We start from the raw sequence: 11,774 nt of genomic DNA, 5'->3' as shown, positions 1-11,774 counted from the left end.
TATATATATACGCATATATATATATAAATATATTTTCTACTTTAGGCACAAGGCCCGAAATTTTTGGAGAGGGGGACAGTCAATTAGATCGACCCCAGATGCAACTGGTACTTAATTTATCAACCCCGAAAGGATGACAGGCAAAGTCGACCTCGGCGGGATTTATCAAAAGGATGTGTTATAATACATATACAAAAATAGCCATACCAACAATCCAACATACCTCCATCATCAGCTGCCCCATGGATATCATTATAGTTGCGACACCTGGGCAGTACCATTTAATCCAGCGGTATCAACAGCACTAAAATAAGTATTGTTTGGGAACAAACATACCAAAGAAACCACAACTTTCAAACACATTTACCCTATGACCAACAGTATCGGTAAATAAATTCAACAAGTAAATCTATAACCAACTCCTAAATATGTAACTAAACACCGACCAAACCTTTAAGTTATACATTTTATTCCATGGGCAGTGGGTTGTGTAGGCATAACTGTGTAGATGAAAAATTTGCTTTACAACCATATGATACATTATGGAACTTAGGCAACAATCTTTTACTATCACTCCTTGAAAGCCAATGCCTTATAAAAACTGCAGACAGCCTGTTGCATACGCGCACGCGCACGTGTCTGTGTGTGTGTTTGTGCACACACATGTATGTGTGTACATGTCAAAATGTGTTTCAGTGTTTATATATTCCGTGCTTGTCACTGTTTGAGTGAAGCAGAGCTCTCATTGACATTGTGACTGGTTGCTCTGCACTTCTGAAAGCCTGTTGAATAAAAATATTCCTTACATGAAAGATATGTAAAGGTTGGCAACAAGGTATTTAGCATGAAGATAATTCTCTATATTGCTACATGGCTTTCTATTTTAGTAAACCATGAATTGTAGTTTCTCGTTCCCTCATGTGTGAGGCCCTGCAAAGCACCTTGAGTATTGCTCTTCCTCAATAAAGTAACAAATGTCAGTCATTAGTAAAATATGTAGACATATGAATAAATAAGAAATGATTTCCTAGTTGTTTAAGACCTTATGTTAGCTTATGTTACACATCATGTAGATAGATGAAAATACAAGTTTATTGAATTGATTTTATTGCGAATGAAGGGAGGAAGGCACTGGAGCAAACATTTGGAAGGAGCAACCAAAATAAAACTAGAAAGCATGATGTATATTTTCCTATTATTTAAGAAATGAGTACACAATATTTAATTATTCTTTTGTAGGTATGCCAAACACTTCTGGTTTAGTAGTACGTAAAAATACTATTGCTACAAAAGACGCAGAAGTGATTGCTAATTTACGCAAGTCTGGTGTCATTCCATACGTAGTGACCAACATAAGTGAGCTCTGCATGTGGTATGAATCAGCTAACAATATATATGGAAGATCCTGTAATCCTTACGATAATAGGTGCATTGCTGGAGGCAGCTCAGGTAAATTTTATTTTCTTTCAAAATCATTGCAAAATCATTAAGTATAACTTGAAATAAATAATTTTTTTTTTTTTTTTAATAAATATACATTTTTGTTATTTAGATATTAAGAGCATGGAATAGTGAATCTACAAAAGTGCAGTATCAGTATCATTCGTTGTATTGATATTAAGATACAAGCATGATATCAAATCAGCTTCATTACTGTACCCTGTTGCATGGGTGAAAAATTTAAGCTTGGTTATGAAGATTGTTTTACAACCATGTAGGTGGGGATCAGCTCTACTGCATATATACATGTATGTATGTATGTGTGTGTGTGTGCGTGCGTGCATGCATGCATGTATGTGTGCATGTATGTATGATTGTGTGTGTGTATGTATGTATACTGCATATATACATGTATTTATGTATGTATATATGCATGTATGTGTGTATGTATGTTCGTTCGGTCATTCGTTCGTTTTATTTTTTAATTATTATAAATCTTCCACTGAGGAGGGAGCCAGTTTCCAACAAAGATACAAGGCTCCATCTTTGAGATGTAGTTAACACAGACAAATTCTCATTTGGAACTTGGGAAAAGTATTGCATATTTTTACATGTAGGGTTTTTTGTTTTTTTGTTTTTATTCTCCACAGTTGTATTCTCATTTGACAAAAGTAAGAGTAAAATCTAAATTTTATGAAACAAACAAGCTTAGAAAAGCAGTGTTACACACCTTGAGCAAGGGCAGAAGAAAGTGACTCAAAAATGCTTTTGATTAGATCAGTGGTTTTCAACTGGGGTCAAGCTGTCTAACTCAGGGGTTTTCAAACTGTGGTCCGCGGACCACAGGGGGTCCGCAAGGACATGACAGGGGGTCCGTAGACAGCAAATACTTTTTATGGGCAATTTGATTTTATATATGTTTTTTAATCGAAATCTTTTAATTGACAATAAACCTATTTGTTAAATACTGTTAAGTAAATAAATGTAAAAATACATGTGATTTTAAGCAAATATTTATGTATAAATTTCATAAGCGTTTATAAGGGGGTCCCTAAGGTAAAGCCTGAAATATAAGGGGTCCGCAAGTCAAAAAGTTTGAAAACCCCTGGTCTAACTCATACCAGGTGTGGATTGCTGTCAATAAATAGAAAAAGTAGTAAATTGGGGATCCACAGTTGTACTTTAAGGATCTATGAAAAGTTTTGACTTAAATGTATGCATTGCAAGAAACAGCTAAGTTTCTTTCTCTAACGTTTTACATACTTCAACTTACATAAGCAAATGAGTGAATAACAAAGTAGGAGTTTTGAAAGAAGTATCTATGAAATAAGCTTTTGAAAACTGAATGGCTATGGTGGTCCATCAGAATAAAATAGCAAAGAAAGGGGTCTATTGATAGAAAATGGTTGAAAAACCACTGGATTAGATGGACATGGGCTAGTATCCTGTACTTAAACATCACAGTCACTGTGCTACATTATATGTTATATTTCAAAATTGACTTTTATGTTTTTTATTCCCTGTTGTTTAGGTGGTGAGGGTTGTCTGATTGGCTCTGGAGCTTCAATTATTGGAGTTGGCTCGGATATTGGCGGCAGTATTCGTATACCATCGTTTTTTAATGGAATTTTCGGTCATAAACCATCTTCAGGTAAATAGACTCTGTTTTGTCGTCAGTTGTTCCTCTGTGTGTTCATGTGTGTGTGTGTGTAGCTATTGAAATGTTAATTGAAACATTGAGAATTCTTCTTTTTACATAATCTTTAATCTTTTTTTGTCTTTGGTCTTATTGTTAGCATTTTCATGTCTTGCTTACCACAAGTTTTGAATTGTCTTTATCCTCCACCACCACAACTATCATCATCATTATTGTTTTAATGTGATTTTTCATGCTACCAACACTTTTTGAACTTGCAATATTTCATATTTGAACCCAGAGACCTCACTTCACAACTCTTTCGTGTCTTTTTTGATACTTGCCAGCGATAAACCTCATTGTCGGTACATGATACACCCCAAGTCCTGGTTCTCTATCAGTCTGTTAGAGATCCCTCCTTTCACAAATTTTCCCCAGGTTTTATTTTTGTTTGCAACTTTCTTTGATTTATTTCTTTGTTGGAGCTTATTTCTTGGAAATATTTACAGATGACAACTTCTGCATATCATATGTGGAAAGTTCCAAAATTTTTGGGTGCCCACAAAATATTATAGGTGTGAGACATTTACATGGGTTCAATATTTTCTTTTGGTAAATAGATTCTCATCATACATCATGTGGTCCATGTTATTCAAGTAGATTATACATCTCATTTTTTTTTTAATCGTTTATTGCGTCCTTTACATCTTTGCTAGCTCTATTTATACTTATAATTCAGTACATAATCACAAGTGGAAAAATCAATTTACCTTATTTGATGCATTCGCATATTAGATGTATCCCAATTCCAACTGCACATATAATTAAAATAGGTTTTATTGCATTTAAGTAGCTTAGCATATAAGGCCCAGGGTGACTTTTTGAGACATTTTTTGGAAAAAAAAAGGTGCATCTTATGAAATTAAATAAGGTGCCACATGAAAAGCATTGGTGTGGGTGCTGTGCAACATAAAAAACACTGGTACTAGTGTCATGACATAAAAAGCATTGATGATGGTACCACATAAAAAGTACCCAGTACAATCTGTAAAGTGGTCGGCATTAGGAAGGACATCCAGCTGTAGAAACCAGGCCAAAACAGACTATGGAACCTGGTTCAGCCTCTAGACTTGCCATATATAGTCCATTCTGCTGAGTGGTTGGTGTTAGGAAGGGCATCCAGCTGTAAAAATCCTGCCAAAACAGTTACAGAAGTCTGGTGCAGACTTCTGCTTGGCTGGCCCTTGTCAAACCGTCCCACCCATGCCAGCATGGAAGGCAGACGTTAAATGATGACAATGATGATGATATATACATATATATGTGTATGTGTGTGTATATGTATGTATATATCTATGCATGTGTCTTTATATTTGTTTGTCCCCCAACTCCACTTGACAATAGGTGTTGGCTTGTTTAGATTTCCATAATTTAGCAGTTTTGCAAAAGAGACTGATAGAATAAGTAGCAGGCTTGTAAATAAGTATTGGGTTTTATTTATTCAACTAAATCTAAGGTGGCAAGCTGGCCGAAACGTTAGCATGCCGGGCAAAATGCTTAGCAGTATTTCGTTTGTTTTTACATTCTGAGTTCAAATTCTGCCGAGGTCAACTTTGCTTTTCATCCTTTCGGGGTTGATAAATTAAGTACCAGTTGTGTAGTAGGGTCGATCTAATCAACTGGCCCCCTCCCCCAAAATTTCAGGCTTTGTGCCTAAAGTAGAAAAGGTTTATTCAACTAAACCGTTTGAAGTGACACCCCAATATGGCTGCAGTCCAAAAACTAATACAAGTAAAAAAAAAGAAGGATAAAAGAATAACTTGACAGGTCATTAGAAAGTAACTTAATATATACCTGGGATCCCTCACATTATGAAAACTCTGGTTTCTGTTAAAAAAGTGACTGTATTGTTGTTGTTTTTTTCCTTTCTGAAAATATTCTGTAGGAATGCATCATAATTTGTAACAGAATTCAGTGAGAAAATTGGTTTTCTGTCATGAAATGCCATACCACAGCAAAGTTTTCAGGAATACAACTCTTTTGTAATGTGTTTGTGAATATGGGGTTTTGTTGTAACTGGTTAAAAGCCTTTCCTGGCTTGTTTTTAAGCAGACATACACAGTTAACTATCAAGTAATGGGTTCAATATACTCCATTTTGATCCAGTAGCTGGTCTGACCTATGCGAGCATTGAAAAGTGTACATTAAAACAATGATGAGGATGGCTAATTCTTTTCCCTTTTTATTTTTTCCTAATGCATTCTATATTTATGCTACAAAATTCTGTTTCTAGGAATCGTCTCAAATGACGGCCAATTTCCTAATGCAAGTGGCCAGCAGAAAGAACTTTTGTGTGTAGGACCCATGTGTCGATATGCAGAGGATCTCAAACCGATGTTACGCATCATGGCTGGAGAAAATGCCAAGAAACTCAAACTTGATGAACCTGTAATTTATTTTTCATTGACCTTTTTTATAAATCATGCATCCATTATTTTTAATTATGTTTGTATATGAATTTGTTATAACAATTAGAAAACAAGAATTACTCTAATTAGAAATAGTAAGTTTTCTTGCTGATAGCATATTTTTAAAATCATTCTAAAATTATTTTGAATGAAAATATTTTTTTTCAAAACAATGATAATTTTTTTTTTAATGTATTATTTATTTTATCATGCATTAGTGTGATAGAATGAGGGTGCATGGCTCAGTGGTTAGGGCATTGGGCTCACAATCATGAGGTAGTGAGTTCGATTCCTGAACTGGGCTGTGTGCTGTGTTCTTGAGCAAGACACTTTATTTTACATTGCTCCAGTTCATTCAGCTGTAGAAATGAGTTGTGATGTCACTGGTGCCAAGCTTTATTGACCTTTGCCTTTTCCTTGGATAACATCAGTGGCATGGAGGGGGAGGCTGGTACACATGTGCGATTGCTGGTCTTCTATAAACGACCTTGCTTGTGCCTCGGAGGTAATTTTCTAAGGACAATCCCATGGTCGTTTATGATTGAAGGGGATTTTTACCCTAGTGTGATAGAGTAACTTGCTGAACTTTTTATAAATAGAAATATCTTACAATAATTTCTCAACCCTTCTAACCTCAGATTTTTGAAAAATGAAGTTATGATGTTCATGCATTTCCCGTGAACATTAGTGGAGTTAGTAAAATAGTTAAGACTGCAAGTTGAACCTGGGGCACAATTTTGGTTCACCAGGAGCTTTACTCATGGGGTTAATGCACAGTTTCCTATAGGAACCTCTACATCAGAGGCTGTCAGTTTGTTTGTTTGTTTTGTTTTTTTTTACTTTACAGTAGATTGAATTAAAAAAAATTACTGGAGAGCTTTGTATGGAAAGCTAAAAAAGACTGTTTTAAAGTTTAAAATTTAGAAATATCACAGAAAAACTATTGCCACAATTGTTTCACTAAACCTTTAGTGTTCAGTTTACTTTGTCACATGTAATGCTTCTTTATCCACATTGTTTTGAATTAATCTCTTAGCTTTGACATTTTGATGATGTGGTTGTTTATCTTTAGAATGGGAAAGGCTGGATCTGATCAATTTGAGCATAAAACATGTAAACTATTCGGGCCAGATGTGGCTGGTTTAAATGGTAAAAGGTTAATCATGCTTGTGTGAAACATAAGCTTGCTGCTCTTGGGTGATTTACTTTCAATGTTAAGAATCATGTGCAATAAACAGACTCCTTATTTCTTGTTCAATGCACCGAATGATTTCTTTTTTATATTTTAGCATTTAATATTGGTCAGTGAAAAAGATCCCATTTCATCATCATCATCATCATCGTTGTTTAACGTCCGCTTTCCATTGCTAGCATGGGTTGGACGATTTGACTGAGGACTGGTGAAGCCAGATGGCTACACCAGGCTCCAATCTGATTTGGCAGAGTTTCTACAGCTGGATGCCCTTCCTAATGCCAACCACTCAGAGAGTGTAGTGGGTGCTTTTTACGTGCCACCAGAACGAAGGCCAGTCAGGCGGTACTGGCAACGGCCACGCTCAAAATGGTGTATTTTATGTGCCACCCGCACAAGAGCCAGTCCAAGTGCACTGGCAACGATCTCGCTCATGATATTGAAAACTGAATTTTCTGATCCACTACCCTAATATCTTAACATTAATTTCAACTGTATTGGCACAAGCCTCAATTTTTTGGTGATGGTGGTCATTTGACTATATTGACCACAGTACTTGACTGGGATTCTATTTTATTGACCTGTAGCTGTTTGTAAAGCAGAGACAACCTTAGCAGGTTGTCAGAATGAAAAGGGTTACAACTACAAGATATCTTGTCAAACACTACTGCTTTTGCCAATTCTTTGCAGTAAAAAATCATATTCTTTCAAGTTTACAGATTCTGTTTTGTTTATGCATTTGATATATTTCTTTTTTTAGGTTGACTTGAAAAAATTGAAAATCTATTATATGGATCATGATGAAGGAGGTCTATTTTCAAGCTCTGTCCAACCTGAAATGAAAAAGGCAATTCACAAAGTAAGACAGGATTACATTTAATTTTTTCCTTTATACATTACTTATAAATAGTTAACTGAATTCAATTCAGTTAACTATTTATACTTTCATTGCCTCTTACATCATTAAACAATGCATCACAGACAGTGATGTGGATTATGGTATATCAACAGTGTTCACTTGAAAATGTTCTGTAGATTATCTCACAGCCAAAGTTCATTGAGGTAAACGTGATTGAGGCTGTATGTGTTCTACTTGTATATACCCTGCCTTTATGATAGTTATTTCTATTTTCATGCGTTAATCTGGGAGACGAACAGGAGCATTATGTAGGTCAACATCTACAGAAAAAGTGGGATGAGAAGAGGTATCCAGAGGCTTGATGTTTTGAGGAGCCAGAATTAAGCAATGTGGTTAGTGCAAATAAAGGGAATGACACTTACAAGGTTGATATGAGGAGGAGAGATCAATGGGCCTGGAAAGATGTAGTGTGCAACCAGCTATTTCATAGGAAAATAAACTGTTGAAGCTATAGTAGAATAGGCAGAGAAGAAACAGCATGTCTATGATCCAGAAATTGTAATGAGTCTTTAGTAATCACTAATATGGCTTCTTTTAGATGTGGTCTAGGATGTTTGAGTGAATAGCAGCAATAGCATCACAAATATAGGAGCCTTTAGCTTTGTAAGGGGTCAACAGTTGATCAGAGCTGAAGTATTTTCTAGCCCTGAAGAGTAAGGCTTTGAGATGCAGATTTCACGATATTATGCATGTATGATTGTTTAGACGGATCATCTAAAATCAAAAGACCCAGCATTTATGGCAACTTTAAGGGTTTTAGTTGTGTGTTATCCAAGACTAGAGGGGTTGAGCTATTTGATTATTTCATTGAAATGTGCACTGATTATGTTCTTGTGTTGAAAAAGGCATAACCCTATTGAGGTCTCTTTTCATGGAGTTAGCACAGACTTGAGCAGTGTTTAGGTTGCATGTGAATGACAACTGTATGCAGAAAATTAAGGAGTAAAGAGTAGTGTCATCTGCATATAGTTTGCCAAATTCATACAAATGAGTTTATTATCACCTGTGAAAGATAATCTGAAATGGAAAAAAAATCTCACCCATTCTAAAAATAACTTTGTGTGCCTGCACGTCTTGAAAATATGAGGAGGTGTAACAGTGGTGTCACTGAGGAGGTGTAACAGTGAGGGAAAGTCTATACTTTATTAAAATTGCTTTCCAGAATAAAACTATTTCTAGCTCTTAAACATAACTTTATTCTATTAGACATACCAAGAACTTTATTATTCTACATATGTTGATTGAACTTTTAAGTGATTATAACCAAGAACTGCATTTAGTTTCCTTTTGTCAAATAAAGACAAAATCTCGAAATCATCTGAATCTACAGACCGATCTGTGGATTACAATCAGCAATAAGTTCCAGATGTTGATAAAAGCATGAATGAGAAACAGGAACAAAGAAATCATTGAATTTTGTATTAACACATGCAATTGATTTCATGGTTAACAGCTCAATTTAAATTTGTATTTTATGCACCTACTTTCGTGATTTCAGTTTGTTCACCCACAGTACTATGTGGCTTGCTTTAAAAAAGATAAAATACTTTATTAGAAAATTGACATAAAGCACCCACTACACTCTCGGAATGGTTGGCATTAGGAAGGGCATCCAGCTGTAGAAACTCTGCCAGATCAAATTGCAGTCTAGTGTAGCCATCTGGTTCGCCAGTCCCCAGTCAAATCGTCCAACCCATGCTAGCATGGAAAGCGGACGTTAAATGATGATGATGATGATGATGATGATCTTCAAATGTGATATTAATTTTTGTAGAGCTCTATGAATTGCTCAAACATTTCCTCAGGGTTCAGAGTTAAGAAAAGGTTGGGAATCATTGGCTTCACTAATCATTAATTTTTTCAGTAAATCTGATAATCAAATACTGTTCAATTTTTTATTGACTTTGACACTTGGTGCTCTGTTAACTTAATTCCCTTAGCATTTTTCATTCTTTGAAATATGGCCGTGCTGAAGGCTAACTCTTTGAATTTAGTAAGGTCTAATCTCTATATTAATCATATTTTTTTACATGTTATTTTAGAATAAGGTTCTTATACAGTCATTACACATGCTCCATTCAATTTTTGGAATGTTGTATGTATGTTTTATTCCTGCTAGTCATATAGATATGTAATATCTACTGTCATCATTGTTCTCATCATTTCTATGTTCACATTTTTGGATGACATTTATTGAGGCAGTATTCTTTGGCTCAGTATCCTTCCTGAGATCAACCCTTACTTGTTTTTTTTATATAAGGTATTTATATTCTACTGGTCTTCACATTTAGCCAATGAAATTGCTGAGCTACAGGAGCTACTGTTTACAAAAGATGTAAACAAACGTATTGTTTCTCAAACTGTGTCAATATGAAGACATACAGAGGTAACTACCCCACCACACACACACTATACAGGCACTACTCACACACTACACACAATGTGTGTAATGTGTATTTATGACTGGCGTCTGTATAGTTTCTGTCTATCAAATTTCACTCACACAGCATTGGTTAGTTCAAAAATATAGTGGAAGACACTTGCTCATGGTGTCATGGTGTTAGAAGTGAACTTGAAACCGCCCGCATAGTTTCAAAGCAATCTTTTTAATCACACAACCAAGAACAACATCATCATCATCATTTTTTAACGTCCCTTTTTCCTTGCTGGCATGGGTTGGATGGTTTAACAGAAATCAATGTGCCAGAGGACTTTGCTAAGCTCCAAATATGAGTTTGCATGGGAATGTAAATAATTATTGTAAACTATTCTATAAAACCTACTTTATTACACATTCTTTATTAACATTTCAATACATGTCATATAATGTTGTATAGTTGAACTTTTCAGGTCTTATTAAATTAAAATATTTTATACTCTTTATTTATGGTTAATATTTTATTTAAAGGTTGCAAATCACTTCAAAAAGAAGTATGGAATTGATGCTGAACCAGTTCGTATGTCACAGATGAAATACAGCTTTGAGATCTGGTGTGCTAAACTTTCTGCTAAATCTGAAGATCATGATCCTCTAAGTACATTCTGTTACTTTATGACCGATGGTCAATATTCCATAAATCCTGTTATTGAATTCCTTAAATGGGTGGTATATCAATCTGACCATACAATACCTGCAATTGCCCTAGCTTTGTCTGAGTACTTACTAGACAAATTGGATACTACTGCTACTGATGAAATGTTTCTGTCTTTTGGGGACACTTTAAAGAAGAAAATGGTTAATCTTCTTGAAGAGAACTGTGTATTTTTATTTCCTCCTCATCCACGTGTAGCGCCTTATCACAACCAACCATTAACAACGCCATTTGATTTTTCGTATACGGCTATTTTCAACTATTTGGGATTTCCAGTTACACAGTGTCCTGTAGGGTTGAGTTCAGAAGGCTTACCTCTTGGTGTACAAGTTGTTGGATCAGACCTAGCTGATCATGTCACAATTGCTGTTGCTCAGGAAATTCAAGCTGCATTTGGTGGTTGGGTAAATCCATGTGCATAAATTTAGTTATTTATTTATTTATTTTTTTTTAGTTACTATATTTTCTGTTAAAAAGAGAAGAGAAAATTTTCTAGAAAATTATTTTCTTAAAATCACTCTCAATATTACTAAATCAAAATTTATTCTTTTAAGACAAAGAAACTAAAGAATTATATTCAAGGTAGAATTTCACCATGAAGATGTGTGTGTGTGTGTGTGTATGCTGTTATAAGTTGTAAAGATATGAGGGATATGTACGTAACATAAACACATTGGTCATGCTTATAATGCCTTGACAGCAATCGGTTATATATACATCAGCATTGTCTGTGACTGCAGCAATGTCATCTGAAGACTATGACATATGTGTGTGCAACGATAAATATATACATATATGTATATGAATTTGTTCGGTAGGGTTTTCAACAAGTATGTTTGCTTGCATGTATAAATATGTGCATTACACATACTTTTTATGTTTCTCTGTCTGCCTGTCTGTCTGTCTCACTCTCTCTCTCTCTCTCTCTCTCTCTCTTTTTTTCTCCCTTTCTCTCTCTTCATATGTATGTGTTGTAATGATACTGCAGCCTTTCTCCTCCACATGTCTTCAAGTATAAATGTTATAT

The 11,774-nt window shown here is 35.1% G+C and overlaps 1 protein-coding gene across 4 annotated transcripts in view; it reads left to right on the top strand.

Moving 5' to 3' along the window:
- LOC106872746 (fatty-acid amide hydrolase 2) overlaps positions 1-11,768 on the top strand; it is a 51,420-nt gene extending 39,652 nt beyond the window's left edge. For all 4 annotated transcript variants that reach the window (XM_052975941.1, XM_014919835.2, XM_014919836.1 and 1 more), the window contains 5 exons: positions 1,240-1,449; positions 2,972-3,091; positions 5,370-5,524; positions 7,497-7,595; positions 10,564-11,768. In XM_052975941.1, coding sequence (XP_052831901.1) covers positions 1,240-1,449; positions 2,972-3,091; positions 5,370-5,524; positions 7,497-7,595; positions 10,564-11,169 — 1,190 coding nt within the window. In that variant the 3' untranslated portion in view covers positions 11,170-11,768. The remainder of the gene's footprint in view (positions 1-1,239; positions 1,450-2,971; positions 3,092-5,369; positions 5,525-7,496; positions 7,596-10,563) is intronic.
- The last annotated feature ends 6 nt before the right edge of the window (positions 11,769-11,774 follow it).

Source organism: Octopus bimaculoides, chromosome 2 (genome assembly GCF_001194135.2).
Source record: "Octopus bimaculoides isolate UCB-OBI-ISO-001 chromosome 2, ASM119413v2, whole genome shotgun sequence".
NCBI classification, from domain to species: Eukaryota; Metazoa; Mollusca; class Cephalopoda; order Octopoda; family Octopodidae; genus Octopus; species Octopus bimaculoides.
Note: the sequence above shows the minus strand (reverse complement) of the source record. Positions and strands in the feature narration are given on the sequence as shown.